Source organism: Charadrius vociferus, unplaced genomic scaffold (assembly GCF_000708025.1).
Source record: "Charadrius vociferus isolate BGI_N301 unplaced genomic scaffold, ASM70802v2 scaffold139, whole genome shotgun sequence".
Classification (NCBI taxonomy): domain Eukaryota; kingdom Metazoa; phylum Chordata; class Aves; order Charadriiformes; family Charadriidae; genus Charadrius; species Charadrius vociferus.
The window spans coordinates 1,017,779-1,034,343 of NW_009650169.1; the positions used below are offsets into that span (position 1 = coordinate 1,017,779).

Sequence of the window (16,565 nt, forward strand, 5' to 3'; positions counted from 1 at the left end):
CTCCAGCATAGGCCCACACCATGTATGTGAGAGCCTTGCTTCAGCCTGCCCCTGCCTCCAGCATCTGTGTCTTTGACCCTGTCATTGCAAAAAGAGAAATAGAGCTCTTCCTTTTTATCTCCCAAAGCTTTGAAACAAAGTTTTGTTCATCATAGAATCATAGAATGGTTTATGTTGGAAGGGACCTTAAAGATCGTCCAGTTCCACCCCCCTGCCCTGGGCAGGGACACCTCCCACCAGCCCAGCTTGCTCCAAGCCCCGTCCAACCTGGCCTTGAACACCTCCAGGGATGGGGCAGCCACAGCTTCTTGGGGCCATTTGTTCCAGTGCCTCACCACCCTCACAGTGAACAGTTTCTCCCTAATAACTCATCTAAATCTCCCTTCTTCCAGTTTGAAGCCATCACCCCTCATCCTATCACTACCTGCCCTTGTAAAAAGTCCCTCCTCAGCTTTCTTGTAGGCCCCCTTCAGATCCTGGAAGGGGCTATAAGGTCTCCCCGGAGTCTTCTCTTCTCCAGGCTGAACAGCCCCAACTCTCTCAGCCTGTCTTCATAGGAGAGGAGCTTTCAGTCCTCAGAGCATCTTCATGGCCTCCTCTGGACCCACTCCAACAGGTCACGTCCTTCTGATGTTGAGGGCTCCAGAGCTGGATGCAATATTCCAGGTGGGGTCTCCCCAGCGTGGAGCAGAGGGGCAGAATCCCCTTCCTCGCCCTGCTGGCCACCCTGCTGGGGATGCAGCCCGGGATGGGGTTGGCTTTCTGGGCTGTGCTCACGCATTGCTGGCTCATGTTGAACCAACCAACACCCCCAAGTCCTTCTCCTCAGGGCTGCTTTCCATCCATCCTCCATCCAGCCTGGATTTGTGCATGGGGTTGCCCTGGCCCACATGCAGGACCTTGCACTTGGCCTGGTTGAACTTCATGAGGTTTGCACAGGCTCACCTCATCTGTCTGTTTTCTACACATTTTGAAACTTCCTAAGACACAGAGGGGGGATATTCAGGGTGCAGGGACAGGAGAAGCTAATCATAGTCTTTTGGAGTGGCAGGAAGGGATGAGTGGCAGCTCCTGTCCCAAGACTGCCAGCACAGCCTCCATTTCTTATTGCTGAAAACAGGCTTGGCTTTCCAGGAACTCTGCTTTTTCAACATTTCTGGAGAATGCCCAGTTAAGGATAAACCTCCTTCCATACTGGGGACGGAGCAGTTCAGAAACCCTGATGACATAAGTTCATCTACAGTACGCGTGGGGGGTCAGGCTTTATGTTCCAAGGGGACAGTTGCTCCTTTCTTGTAGCGTGCTGCCATTCCACCAGCCTTGGCAGGAGGAGACCTACCTCCAATAAGCTGCTTATAGTTGACCAACGTCTGAGAGGGACTAGTCTTTAAACTGCTTCAGAAGCAGTCACTTTCCACGTGAAGCTGCTCTCGAGCCACTTTGCAAGCACTTACGCCGCTTCTGTCTTGTACTCCTCTTGAGGTACTGATATTCCCCGTTTCCCCAGTCGTCGTGTGACTTGCCTGTACCCCGTATTGGTTTGGTTCATTTTAAAGACCGTGAAGATCAGCATTCTCAATGGTGTTGTCCTCTAGTTTTGCTGGTAGCTTAGAAACTTGCCCGCACTTGTCCTTGCAGCTTGGTGAGGAGCCCGTTTACCTTTTGCAGAACAGGCTGCCAATAACCCTGAATCAGCTTTGTAGCTAGGGCTACACAACACGGAGACCGAGCTGATAACCACGGCGTCCTGCTTTGTGTCCTTTCCAAGTACAGCGCAACTTTCGCTGCCGAAACATGAGGAAACGGCGGGTGGAAAGGCTGACGCTGGGTTCGCCTGGGAGATACTGTTCTTATCAGCTCTGTTAACAGGGACCTGACCAAAGAGAAACACAAGCGCACCTTTGGCTCCTGGTCACGCCAGCAGGACAGAACAACCACAAATGCCTGTGCTGCCGGCCCGTGGAGCGGAGAAGATTCCAGAGCAAGGCTGGTTGAGGTTTTTCCAGATGGGTGTTTGGCAGATTGATCGCTGTAAAACGGAATTTTGTCCTGCTACTTAGGTAGAGTTTAGGGCTTGGTACAAGGTGCGCCTGGCTTGCACACGATGAATGCATGAGGCCCCAAGATCTTTACCTGGCCTGTTGTTTTCTTGCCCGTTGTTTCTGGTTTCGTAGCGAAGTGGCGAAATGGCACAGCCAACGCGCCCTGCTGCCCTTGTCCTCGTGCCAGTCTGTCTGCGCTGGGCAGGGGAATGTCACCAGGCTGGTTGTTACCTTGCCTGGAGCTGAGACTGTGCGAAGAACCTGCCCGTCCATGGGTTTTGCTGCTGGGCTGCCCCGGGGCCAGGAGATAAGTGGCTTCTGCCGGGACGCTGTGAGAGCGCAGAGGTGAGGACAGTGAAGGACAGGGCAGCCGTTGCCACAAAGGCACTTTTCAACTCCTTGCCGACTGACCTTTCACAACAGCCTTCTACCTCTCCTTCCTCTCCCGGTTCTTCTCAGGGGCCTGTGGTTCTGCCTATAAATAAACGATACGCTCTTTAATAAAGAGGATGCAAAACCGGCTTCAGATGGCGGTAGGGCCGAGTTCCCCTTGTGCCAGGCACAGCCCAGCTGATGCAGTCCCGCCTTGCCCCGTTTATCTGAAATACCAGAGGCTGCTCTGGAGGAACGGACAAGGTCCTGTTCAGGACTGAGCACCTGCAGCTCTGCTGTTGTTGGGCTTCTGCAGTGTTTTAACTGGATCTGGACCTGACACCTGATCGTCCGAGATGTTTCCTGGCACCCACTCCTCAACTCACTTGTTCAACTTACTTGTTTGTAAAGTGAAGAACAGAAATAGATTTTATTATTTTTCTTTAATTATTATTTCCTCTGTGTCTATAGCTCTCGCCTTCCTTCTTTCCCTGTGGTGGGCTGAGCTAGCAGGGAGGAACCTCTTGTCCTGACTAGCAGCAAAGGTGGGCCACTGCTTCCCAGGACCAAGGGTCGCTTGCTGCGAGGGAAATGGCTGACACTGTCATCTTGCCGGTGTCTTCACGTGGCACTGAAGGCCAAGCCGGAGCAAGGAGAGCATTGCATTTGGAAGTGCTCGCTGTGGGATTGAGCTTCGGCAGTGACTGGTCTCGGGGTGGAATTCACCAAAATGAAGACAGTCTGACTTGGAGATCATCAGGCAAATTGTGGACGATGACTTCAGCCTGCAAGGAGCCATCCTTGGTAAGCATCCACCTCCGTGCGTACCTGGACCCTGTTTCTGAATTCCTTCCCGTCTCCAACGTCCCCTGAGGGCCTGGCAAAAGAATCGGATGTGTTTGTCTCCACGGGCTGCTTGCAGCGTGGTCCTCCACCGCTCTGCACCCAACCAAGGCTGGCCTAGCCATACCTCACACCAGCATGAAATGGGAGCTGCTCTGCACAAGGGATGAGGTTAATCCCAATCGCATAAAAGTGCTACTGTAAGGTGGACTGGTGAAACTACATTAGGCCCCTTTGTGGGCACAATTCCAGACGGAAGGAAGCAGGGTCGAACACGGGCCGCTCGACCTCTGGAAAGGTGTGTGTGAGCGGGCTGCGACACCCTTGAAACACCAAACTGAGTTTAACTTCCTTGACTGGCCCTGAATGTCCTATTGCTGGTGTTACCAACTGAATTTTTTCCTATAAAAAGCTGCAGAGCAAATACGAGCAAGTCATAGCATCACGGAATCACAGAATGGTTTAGGTTGGAAGGGACCTAAAAGATCATCCAGTCCCCACCCCTGCCCTGGGCAGGGACACCTCCCACCAGCCCAGGTTGCTCCAAGCCCCGTCCAACCTGGCCTTGAACACCTCCAGGGATGGGGCAGCCACAGCTTCTCGGGGCCATTTGTTCCAGTGCCTCACCACCCTCACAGTGAACAGTTTCTCCCTAATAACTCATCTAAAGCTCCCTTCTTCCAGTTTGAAGCCATCACCCCTCATCCTATCACTACATGGCCTTGTAAAAAGTCCCTCCTCAGCTTTCTTGTAGATGTCCTTCAGATCCTGGAAGGGGCTATAAGGTCTCCCCAGAGCCTTCTCTTCTTCAGGCTGAACAGCCCCAACTCTCTCAGCCTGTCTTCATAGGAGAGGAGCTCCAGCCCTCTGAGCATCTTTGTGGCCCTCTTCTGGACCCGCTCCCATCTTAGTCCCGTCTTAGCACCCTTGGAAATGCATCAGAAGGACAATTTTAGCCTAGTAGTAAAGCTGCTGGGGTTTGTATGGCCTTTTCCCACTTGTGCTTTGGGATTTTTCACTGCACCTGTCGCAGCCTAGACTGCCCCCCTTGGGACATCCCTTGGCTCACGCTCAAGCCCTTCTTGGGCTGTGGGTGGAAGAGGCATAGAACTACCTGTGGGTTCCCAGTGGGAACTGGGAGTCGGCAGGCTTCCTCCTGCCCGGTAGAATCAGGGACAACTTGGATCGACTGTGCTTTTGGAGCACGTGACCGGGAGAATTAGGACAAGGACTACTTTTGTTTCTCTGTTTAGTGTCTCTGGGTGGACAAACCAGGCTTTGGGTGTCTCTAGCGCTTCACAGGGGACTGGCGGGTGGGGGTAATGGGTCCTTGTGTTTCCCTGCCCAGTGCTGGCACGCAGAGCTGAGCAGGGCTGCCCTACTGGCCGGGGACAGCAGGTGGCAGCAAGAAATGCAGGTCCTTCTGCTCCCAGTTCAGCGCCAGGGACCCTGGGTGGTCACCTCTCCCTGGCACTTCAGCCAGGGGCAGGAGTCTGCAGCCCGAGGCCGGCTGCTCAACTGAGGACATGGAAATCTTCCCCAAACTCTGTCCTGAGTAGGTTTTACATTGCTTTTTTGGGGGAGGGTTGTGCTCGTAGGCTGTTTGAGGCTGTGGGACGCTCTCCTGCAGCACCACCAGCAGGCACACGCAAAGCTAAACCTGCAAAAGGGACTCCCAGGGGCTTGAGTTTGGACTCTCGCTCCCCAGGATGGCCACTCCAGCTCGCATGGGGCAACTTGCCGAGAGATCTGCGATTCAGGAGAGAGACCGTGTCGACCATCTCGAGGGCAGCAAGCGCGTATGTTGCTGACCGCAGCTGTGCTTGGGGAGGGCGGCGTGTCAGGTGGTTTCTGCAGAAACCCATCCTTGCCTGGGGAATCCTCTCTGGGTTACCTAGAAACGTCCAAGTTGGGAAAACTTGATGTCTGACTTTCTCCTGCAGTCTTGCCAGCTCTGGGGCTGTGAGCGAAGACAGCTCTGCAACCCCTCTCCTAAGAGCAGCGTTGCGAAAGAGCTCCGCCGGATAACCCAGAAACCTGGATCTGATTCCACTTGTGTAAGCAATTTAATCTATCAGGCAAGGCAGGATATTTCATCCCTCTTCCTTGAGGGAGCTGATGTGCTTCCAAACATGTGCAAATGCCCTTGATACTTCAATAATTATGGGATAAACGGCAGCCTGGCCTAGGAAGAACATCTCGCAAGACAAGTGTGATTGCTTCCACTGGGGACAGAATGGAAAAGGATCCAACAACCAAAGGCATGAGCAGCGCCTACAATCGCCTGGGACTTCTGCGGAGGATTTGTTAAATAAACGCAAAGAGATGCAGTGAGAGGCAGGAGAAAACCAGCCATCACAGTGGCACAAGCGGAGTCCAGAAGAGGTCACGGTCCCCAGTGGGGCAAGACATCTGCCTCAAAGGGCTCACAAAAGGCACGCAGGGGAGCCTGCAGGTTTTCCTTTCCTCCTGGTTTTCTTCCAGGCTCTGCCTGTCCCACTGGTGGTGGTGGGGGTGCCCGGGAAACACTGGCAGAGGTGGGGTTGTGTCTGCCTGCCTGGCTCCTGTGCTGGCTGTCGGGTTGTCCTGTTCCCCAAGCCGTTCCCTGCAGGCTCTGGCTGGAGCTCGCCCCCACGCAGGAAGCAGCAAGCCCTGCCTGATAAGCTCTCCAGTGGCTTTTTTTTCAAGGAGGAAGGAGGCCGGTAGGGTAATGATGGGCTGCAGAAGAAAGACAGCGGTGAGGGAGAAGCATTAACACTGGTGGAGACTCCCTGGGGCCAGAGCAGGAGCCCGGAGAAGGCTTGGTCCCGCCAGCCACGTGCTGTCATGCTGTGGCTGTTCTCTGGATTCCCTCATGTTATCTTCACACCTGGCAAAGAACAGGGCCAGCTTCAAACTGGAAGCCAGATAGCTTATACTGAAAAGAAAACAAGTTGTTTTGATACCAAACAAAAACGGGTTTTAAAGAGGGTTTCAGAACAGGAGTGGCACATGAGTCACACAGCGGCTCTGTAGCACGGTGAATATTGAGCCCGTTGGAAAGCTGTCCTTTTGCCTTCCCTCCTTCGCTTCAGCCAGGGCTCGCTCCTGCTCCGCTTTCCTTCTGGGTTTGCTCTTTTTTTGGTTTTCCTTTTCTCTCTGCTCCCTTCTTTCAGGCCAAGGCACGTGTTTTCCAAGCCCGGAGCCAGAGGTCACGGGCTCTCCAGCGTTTCACCTTGGCCATGGATTTTGTAACTCTCGGGGGAAAAGAAGAACCAACCTCAGCTTGGCATTTCTAGCAGCCTCTGGGCTGTCGGAGCCCCCGCGCTCCGTGTCTCTTGCACAAGCCACCTGTGTGCTGTGGGTCTACTACTGCCTCTACCGCCTCGCGGGGGACGGGAGTGACCTGAAAGCTCAGTAATGCTGCACCCTGCTCCTCAGAGAGCATCACACCTCTTTAGCTCCCTGGTTAATGGTTAGACATAATTACATCGCAGCAGCTGGCTCCCCGGCCCGGCTGGGGAAAAAGTCACGGATTTTAAATACTGGATTTTCAGATCTCGTACTTTGAACCTATTTTTTGCTGGGGCTGTTGGTAAAACTGTGTGCTCCTGAGCACAGGCGGCTGCAAAACCCTCTACGGACTGCTGCATCCCTGAGCAGGTACATCTTTCTAAGTTGTGCAAGAGCAGCGTTTGATGTAAGTTGGCATATATGGCTGCAGCTCAGTGTGGTGTAGAATTGCCACCCAATTTATCAGGGACTCATAAAACCCCTGGTGGGAAGAGTCCTGTGGAGGTCTCTGATCTAGCCAACCCCTGGGGCAGCAGGACTGTTGCCAATGCCAGGTCAGAGCAGCTGGGGCTGAAAGACTTCCAAGGATGGAGCCCCCTCCTGTCTGGGTACGTGTCCCAGGGTTGCACCACCTTTCCAAGGAAGGCGTTTTTCCTCATCTCTTACCTGAACCAGCCAGGCTGCAACCTCTCAACATTGTCTTTGACCTACTGGAAAGACTTTGGCTCCATCCTCCCTGTATCTGCTCCCCAAGTCACTGTAGACTTCTCCTAAATTGCCCCAACCTCCTCTGCTTCCCAACTAACCAAGTCAGCCATCTCCACCTCTCTGTGTAGGCAGTGTCTCCTGACCTCGACCAGCTGGGTGGCCCGGCTGGGTCCTCTCCAGCTTCCCAGCAGATCCACGCTCATCCTGGAGGGGCTGTTCACAGCCACCGAGACCTGCTAGAAGGGGATACTTAGAGCTGAGGCAAGCTGAAGTCAGGCTCAGAAACAAGCTCCTTGTTGCGCACACTCAAATAAGGCTTCAGGAGAAGCTGGTTTTAATTGGTTTCTGAACGAGATGGGTCCAAATCAGCCGGCAAGTGACAAGCGAGGCCTGCCCATGTCTGTCTCCTTGCAACACTGCAGCATCCTTCTGACCACCGAGGGCTCTAGGGCACTGCCCCGAACTGTCTCCTGAGCCAGGCTGAAGGGGCGTCTTCCGGGGAACAACACAGTTGGGGGATGTCACTGGCACAAGGCTGATGTGGGGGTCTCCAGAGCAGCAGGCGCCTCTCCACTGCCTCCTGGGCACTGCCCGCCCCTACTGGGGCAGGTTCAAGGGGCTTGGGTGTTCCCGGACCCCGAGACAGTGTGGTTGGACCCCAAGGGAGCTGTTGGAGCTGGCTTGCCCTGCCCAAGGCTAGCTCATCCATCTTCACCTTGCTGGCACGGCTCATCCTGACACGGAGAGGCAAGCACAGTGCTTTATTTAGATGGATACCTGGGAGCAGGGGACTTTGCAGGGTCAGCCCACGCATTTCAGCAGGGTCTGAGCTCCACACCTGAGCCCTTGGTGGGGTATTAGGCTCCCCTCCTCTTCTCCCCTCCATGGGACTGGGATGTGCTGGGCAGCCTGTTCCTGCCCAGAGCAACCTGCTCCTCTCTGAAGGATGGTGTCAGATGCCCAAGGCTGCTCCCCCGAGGTCTGAAAGATTAGACTGGCAGTTTTTGGGGTGGGAGATGTCCCAAGGCTGAGGTCAGGGACAGAAATGTAACGTCTGCCCTGCTCTGTTATACAATCCGCTGGTAAATAATCACTCAGGGTCACTGCGCCTGCCAGGTGGCTGTGGCTGGCAGTGGGGCTGCCTGGAAAATGGGCTGTCCCCCAACCCGGCCGAGAAGAAGAAGAAGAAGGAGGAAAATGCTTTCGGGTAGTCCCACGCTTGGACCTTTTGCCAGCCTTGGGGTTCCTCGTTGCAAGGTGACGCGGGCACCAACCTGTTCCGTAAAGCCAGCGGCCCGAGAAAAGACTGGCATTTATCTGCAGGATGCTTTGGCTCGATGGGCACAGGCAGAGACCCAGTGTCCATCCAGCACAGTTCTGCGTCCCCCAGCAGAGTTGTTTTCAACTCAGAGGGTGGGTGGGAGATGGCACTGAGGAAGCTTGAGTTATCTCTTGCTTGTGTTTCCCCCCTTGGAATGCTGCACTGGCAGAGCAGGGCATCAGCGTTGACCCTGTGGTGGCGGAGGAAAGATGCTCTGGGCTTCTCTGTTTTGCTCTGTCTTCCCACATAGAGGTCAGGGTACTGCAAACAGCGCTGGTGCGGGAGCACCGGGGGGACTGGGATGGTGTGAAGCGTCTCGTGCACCTGCCAAACGTCCCTCATCCTGAGTGGCAGCCCTGGTGCTCCTCTCCTCCCAAAACGCTGCTCACAAAACCAGTGGGAGTCATGAGCCGGGTCCCTTCTGCTCCATCCCTAAGGCTGCTCCAGGACAGCAGAGACCCCGTCAAGCTGCCCCACTCTTCCCCACGCAGTCAGTTGCTCAGTCCCCAAATGCTGTGGCGCCATGGCACCGAGCCTGCTTGTCTGTCCCTGCCGGCAGGCTCTTCCTCTGATCCGGGGCGGGATTCTAGCTTAATACAGCTATTTTGTTATTTAATCCCGCTTGATTTTCCTTAACACCTTTCCAAATGTTTTAAGCTATCCTTTGTGGTGCTCATCCACTGTTTAATCTGAGATCAAATGATTGTATCTTAATCCCTGGCTCTGCAATGAATTTGCCGTGGGTTTGGGCAGCTAACCCTCCAGCCAGGCTGCGTTTATCCAGGGCAGGCTGCATCAGGAAAGGAATAAAATGCCTTCTCCCTCTCCTTCTCTTGCTATTTCTCTCATTCTCGCAAGTTAATGTTACTTGAGCTGCACGAAATAGGGGATATCCCCCTGATTAGTATTTCCAAATCATTTCATGGTTTTCCTTGTGATGAGCTACTGGAGCTGTCTTTTGTCAAACTACCTAAGCGTGATCAAAGCCAGTGCAATACTGTGCTTTTTGTGGCTGACCGGGTGCGCAGAGCAAGCTGACATGGAGCGAGCATGCAGGACAGCACCCGAATCCATCGTACAGTCTTCCAGGAGGACCCAGCCATGCTTTCCATGAGCAGTTCCCAGCAGCAACCTGGCATGGTGCTTTTCCCAAAGGACACATGCACTTCGCTTTGGTGGCGTTGGAGTGGCCGCCTCTATTTTGATGCGCTCGCCTGGGCTGTGGGAGTGCATTTCCCAGCTCGGCAAGGGGAGACCTGCAGTTGCTGAAACTCCCCTGGAGCCAGCAGGGCAGCTCAGCCCTCTGCAGTTCCTGAGGGCACTGAGGTGAAGGTGGAGACTCCGTTGACAGAAGCTCTGCTGCCTCTCGAGCAAGCCTGGGAGCAGGGCTGGGGCTGGCAGGTACCAGCCCCCGTGACCATGCCTTCCCCACACTCCTCTGCCTTCCCCACGCTCTCCTCTGTCACACAGAGAGGTTTTGGGGCAGGAGAACCTCTGAATCAGGCTGGCACAAATCCGAAGATGACAGGACGCTGATCTCAGCCCCATCCTCTGGGGGCTGCTAAAACTTGGCTTCTGGTTTCATTGTGCTTGCCCATGGCTACACTGAGGGCCGCCTGCTCAGACGCATACAAAGAGGCCTGGAGAAAGATTAAACACCATTTTTCTACAGTGTGTTCTAGATTTTATTGAGAGTAGATTAAATCTAATTAAATTCACACGTTAGGCCAGACAGATTAAATGGCACATTCTGTGTTGTGTCCTTAGCTTGGCCCAGGGGAACCTGGAAACGCAGACGGCAGAACTGGTCCGGTCCTTCATGTCTAGACTCAGCCAGAGGCTGATTCAATGCCAGAGGTTGGATCCAGACAGTTTCATCAGTGTGTTAAGGATCATGCCCCAGACCCAGGCCTGGTTCAGAGCGGAGTGTAGCAGTCATCCCAGCCCTGGAGGGTGCCGCTGCCCCAGGCACCCTCTCATAAGCCCACAGTGCTGGTGGGAGAAGCTCAGGTCGCCGTCAGACCTGGGGTTTCCCATAGGTGCTGCCATCACTGGGTCTCACACCAGCTCCTGCCAACAGCTACCGTGTCTTTGAGGTACCAGAGTCCCTGGCAAGGCAGCCCGTGCTGGTCCAAAACTTCTCCCGAGCTCGGCAGGGTGGGCTGTATCCACATGGGTAAATTGCATCCAAACCCGTCCTGATGGAGCGATGGGCTGATGCAGCCTCATCCGAGGGTGTCTGGGGGACGCGGTGTTGGAGGGGGTTTGCCTTCCGGGAAAGGACAATGAGAGCTGCAACTCAGCTTCTCTGGTGCTGTGGGAACGCAGAGCAGAATCTCTCTTTTGAGCAAAACTCACCCCTGTGCAGCTAGTCTGGACTTGTGTGGGAAGAAACCATGTGAAACCCTGGGAATAAACCACCTGCCTCCTTGTGAGGACCTGTAAATCTCGCCCAGCAGAGCCAGAGTCATGTAGCTGCAAAAGATGCAAATAAAACTCTGCTGCGTAATTAGCACCCTTCGTATGCCAGGGCAATCATCCTCTACTCCACCTGCAACCAGGAGCCAGGTCTGCCTGCACAGGGCTCAACGCAAAATACCCTCTCCAGGTGTTAAAGCTGCACCACTTCACTCAAACCAGTATCACCCAGTGATGCTTTGCCCCACAGAGAGCCCCAACTCAGCTTGCGACACGAAAGATCAGTTAAGCATTGAGGACAAATATCCTCCTCTAAAAGCTAGACAGTGCTGCTAGGAGTGTTTCCTAACGCACACCCGCTGCACACTAAGCAACATGTCTTATTTTATTACATTAAAGAATAAAACATCTACACAGCATTTTTCTAAGTGAGACTCTGAATTGAAGCCGATGCCCCTGTGACAGTGGAGATCCCAAACTGTCTCGGGTAACCGGACCATTGCGTGCTGCACCATGCAGAAAAAGCACTAAGAGGTGGACTGAAGTGTGGTGTCACCGATGGCGTCGGCACCACTGGGGACTGCTCCTTCCTTCAGCCACATGCCTTGCTGCTACAGTCAGAGAGACACAGCTCTGTGCCTTGGGAGGCTTTACAGGACCGGTGGCCGGTGTGATTATCTCTGCAAGACATTTGACAGGCATCACAGTGACAGCTTGGAGCAACTCCTCTCTTTCCAGGACGAAAAGTTTGGGAGATAGAGTCTTGGGGAGTGGAAACATTCTTTTTCTGTAGCCTAAGGAGCCATCGGGAAACACCACCAAGGGGACCCAAGCCCCAGAGGTGCTTAGAGATGCCCAGGTCAGGAGAGAAAAAGCAGTTTAAAACCTGCATGGAAACGTAGTCCACCATACTGGCATTTAACATGTGTGCGTGTACTCCCCAGTAGCAGAGCTGGTCTCATTTTTAGAGAGGCGGGTCAAAAATCCCCACAGAGCAGGCAGTAGGTAGGCCTCCAGGTGAGGTTGGAGGCATCTCTGAGACAGAGCCATTCTCTGCAGCAGGGCAGCCCTGGGGCTTGCAGGTGTATCAGCACTCTAAGCAGCACTGCAGCCGTCACAGAAGGCAGTATCCAGCCCAGGCTTTAAAGGCAGCCTCATCTTGTTGTGCTCTTGCATAACAGTGAGACGGAAATCACGCTGTGTTTATCCAGACCCAAATGACAGGAGTCTGTTTGAGCAAACACTTGCACATGAAAGCTTCAGCTGCTTACAGAGCTTCATTTTCAGGAGCGGAGGAAAACCACTTTTAGCCATTTAATCCTTCGAAGACTTCAATCACCCTGATAAGAGAAGACAGGGGAGAGGGCTCCCATTCGCACCTGTGAGACGGCCACCTCCATGGGCAGGCTGTGTGCCACCATCCCAGAGAGCCCCCTGACACGGATGGTGCAGGCCAGCGTGGCTCTGGAGCCTGCCCACCGCCCTTCCCTGGCTGTGGGGATTTAAACTCTTAATCCTGGGGAGATTGTGCAACAGCTCCTTCAGGCTGAGAATGGATTATGCCCATTGCAAAGGTATTTGGCACTCAGGCTGCACTGGGAGAGCCCAGTAAAGGGGCCCAGCCCCTCCTGCGAAAGCACCTGCAGGCGATTCCTGCAGCTGGTGCCTAGCAACGTGCTCTGACAAGAGCTAAAATTCAACATTATTTCATCCTTCCTCCCCGGAGGAGCAGCTCTTGAGTCATCACCGGGGGAGAATGGGACATGTCTCCCACTTGGCTTGCTATAAATGAGTGGTATGTGAGGGGCTGCTTGTGGTCTCTTGAGCACGTGCGCTGCTGCCAGCTAAAAAGGCATCTCCTCTCGGCATGTGGGACAGCTGCAGGTTCAGGAGATTTGGTAAATTGTTTATTTCCCCTCCTTCCCAACAGCCTCCCTGTTTCCTTGGAGCTCTCTGCAGGAGAACCAGGTTTGGATCTGTGCTAAGTCCCACTTTGGCTTTGCTGGGGGGAGCCCCAGGTCATGCAGACACAGACAGGTAGATGCAAGCTCAGGGCTGTGCCAGGCACTCTCTGGTGGCACACAGCAACTTTTAGATCACCTGTGTGACAGATGAAGGCGCCCTTGAATCTGAGGGAGATGCTCTTGGGGAATGGCAAACATCAGAAGAAAAAAAAAGCATAGGAAACCAAGCTTGCCTGTTTATGGGGCTGAGATCCTCGCAGACGTGGTGAGGCAAACGTGAGCTAGCCTGGGCAGTAGCAAGCAGCGTGTTTCTGCATGTGGGCAGGGTGCGGGGATTGGTGATGGGAAGAGGGAGTCAATGGGAGGACCTGGCTGCTGGGAGGGCAGGGGCTTGGTGGGCAGCACAGCCTCCAGCGCCCGCTGGCACCGTGCGGAGAGGAGGGCTCCAGCTGGAAGAGGTGGGAAGCGGTGAGCAGATGAAGCCCATGAGTAGCAGGGCCATGGTGCTACAGCCTGGGCACTTCTCGGAGAAAAGCGAGACAAGGTGCCTTGCAGGGTTTTTCCAAACTCTGGGAGGAAGGCTGAGATCCAGGTGGATTTCCCAGTGGGAGACAGTTGGGAAATTTCAGGCTTGCCTGAGTGACGCAGCTCCCTTGGTGGCGTCTGGTGGGAGGGCAGCTGCTCGCTGTCTGCCCTAGCTGTTCCCAGTGCGAGTGCTGGTTCACCACTGCAGGGCTGACCCCTCCTGGCCTCCCCAGACTTCTCCCTCGGGAAGCCCTGGGCGGCCCTAGGGACTGCAGCCAAGGGGTCCAAGGTGCCTTATTGCTGCGGACAGTGGGGGCTGCTGGAAGAACCACCTTTATCTCACAGCTCTCTTGTCCTCAGCTCCCAGCTGCTTGCAGCACCGATAGCCTGGAGGGAAGACTGAGGCTCACCTTGTCCTTAGTTCAGACTCTACAACCCGAAGCAGATGAGGAAGGGCGTGGGTAAGTGTGGTCCCGCCAACAGAGACCTCTCCAGCTCATCCCAGGACCCTCAACCCTTCAGGATGGGAGATGGCTCTGTTCCCCAGCCCAGGAGCTGTGTTCAGCGTGCTTCAGGTGGGTGCTCGGCTTCTGGATTTGTCATGAAGCAGGTCAACTTAAACAAACACGGCTGCATTGCACAGCTTAGCTCACAGGGCTAGAGGAGCATTTTATACACAAAGGCAAAAAGAACCTGAGCCTGATCTGGCTTTTTCTAGTGTCCAGTGGGTGGCTCTGCCAGCATGGGTCAGGAACTGTCCTGTCCCCTGCCGTGCCATGCTGTCTGAAGGCCAGGAGACATTGTGGTGGAGCTGTTTCCCTTCCAGCTGTGGGACACGACAGGTCTGCCAGCAGAGTGGCTGAGCAGCCCCTGCCTTGGGTCTGATGACGCTGGTTGTGTTGACTGGCCCAAAGTGGGTTCGGGACAACCTTGAAGAGTTTGTTTTGTTTTTAAACTCGCATGGCCAAATCCAGGAGAAGATGCTGTCTGTAGCGCAAAACCTGTGCCTTCGCTGGCTGAAGGGACTACTGGGCTCCTTTCAGGCCAAATCCATGGCTAGCTTGAGCAGTTTCAGTGGTAACTCCTTGCATAGCCTGGCTCAGGGGAAAGCAGCACGCAGCCGGGAGTGTGGTGGAGATAGGCACCTTTGCAGCCAGGAGATGACATGCGGATAGCAAAATCCTCAGCTCAGAAAACATCTCCTTCCTTCCTGCAAATGTAAAAGGACAGCACGAAGGTTGAGCTCTCTGACCTCCAAGTTCCTGACTTCTGTTCTCACGTTACAGCAGCAGCAAATCCTGTTGCATGGAGCAGAAATCTATCTGTCTGTATATGCACTCTTTCAGACCCTTCTTTGCATAAACTGTTCCAGGCTTGATCAGAAACAAGGTTGTTTACTAACAACAGAACTGGGAAACTTCTTTAGCACTGTGGGGTTCCCCCCCCCTTGTTTTTTCGTTTGCATATTGAGCTGCTGAAGCTTAGGCCCGTCAGCTAACAGTGTTCCTAGCTTCCAGGGTGTTTTACTTCAAGGTGTTTCCCTTTGTCTGATTTCTCGTGTATTTCTGAAATACCTCTGTATGTAGAGTGTGCTCTGCCTTCTTTCTGAGTTCAGCAGAGGTTTTCCTCTCGACTTGTGATGAGGTTAGAAGGACAGGAAATGGCACACTCATTTCCCCAAAATAACTAGAGGGTATTAAACTGCAAAAGGCCAATGGCAACGTGTTTTTTTTTTTTCCTAGCATTCATACCCACGCTTCTGTACGCAGCGGTTGAATCCTGCTTTCACTTACCCTGATGCAAATCTAGAATAATAAAGTTCTTGACAGTTTGCATATTTTATTATTACAAGTGGCATAACTATAATTGAATACATGATTATCAGTTTGATCATTTTATCCTTTTGCAGTTCCTGCTTGCTGTGATTACAGCATCTTTTAGACATTAAAATGTCTTTTTTAATGTGTTGTAGGCATTAAACTCTCTGAGGCAAGGGAAGCTGTGGTAAGCACAGCACCAAGTGTAATGAACTCCAATGTCAGGACAACCCTTATGTGCTACCTCAGTAGTAAAGGACCAAAAGTGGGGTTTGGAGAACATTAGCCAAGCACTTCCAGGGACAGCCCACAGGTTTTTGCTTTGAAGATCTCTTCTGAGCTTTCCCTCCCACCTCTGTTTAGGCAGAACCTAACTCTGCTTACTTTTTAGGTTGCTCTCACTGGAAAGTTGCGTCTCCAGGACCCAACAAGTTAGCATAGCTTAGGACTTTGAGGAGAAATGGCTTCTACAGAGAGCATTAGCACGGTGAGGTAGGCTTTTGCACAGCTGTTGCCCATTTCGCATGCTGATTTATCAGACAAAATGTGTTGTTGTAACAAGTGACAAGGTCACACTGACCAATTTGATTGTGAAGGTTTACATGACCTTTAGCAATAGGAAACCTCACAGACTTAAAAACTTTGTGCAGTAAAGGCAGCTAGCTTTAACAGTTGGCCTTTTGAAAGGATGCAGCAAGGTCACTTTGGGTTTAGAGGAACAATTCTTATGAAACCCAGAAAGGTTTGGTCCCTTGGGAACTTGTGTGGCTTGTTCTGCTTCAGAGCAGTCCTTTTTGTGTGTTTCCAGCCCAAATGCCACAGCGAGCAAGGACTCACGAGCTAGTGCTCCTGCCAGGAGTGCAGAGCACGTGGGTTGCTCACCTGGCTGTCCTTGTAGCCCAACAGAGGTGGAACAGGGAAGCGAGAGCCCACCATGCAGGGCAGGGAAAGGTGGATGCCACCAGGTAGCCTGAAGGGATGGGCCTGGCAGCACACTGCCAACTGCCTGGCTGCATTTCCTACTGGAGCCGGCTGTGCTGGGAGCAGTGGGCCGATGAGCGAGGAATCCCCGAGAGATGCTCACCCTGAGGTGTCCCGTGTGGCCCTGGGGCCTCCTCACCCACCATACCACCACCACCACCAGGCCCCTCTCAACCAAGGTACTGGAGCCTGAGGGGGAGACCGGGCCGGGCAGCAGGGCCTGCTTTTGGGGGGGATGAGGGGGGGGCTGCGTGTCCCTCCCGCAGCACCGAGCGGTCCCCACGCCGCCTGCTACTTCGCC

The 16,565-nt window shown here is 53.7% G+C and overlaps 1 protein-coding gene across 1 annotated transcript in view; it reads left to right on the forward strand.

Annotated features, from left to right (window-relative positions):
• The first annotated feature begins 13,911 nt into the window (after positions 1 to 13,911).
• ATL2 (atlastin GTPase 2) overlaps positions 13,912 to 16,565 on the forward strand; it is a 40,657-nt gene continuing 38,003 nt past the window's right edge. Inside the window, exon 1 of the mRNA XM_009892488.1 lies at positions 13,912 to 14,041. Within this exon, the coding sequence (XP_009890790.1) occupies positions 13,912 to 14,041 (130 nt within the window). The remainder of the gene's footprint in view (positions 14,042 to 16,565) is intronic.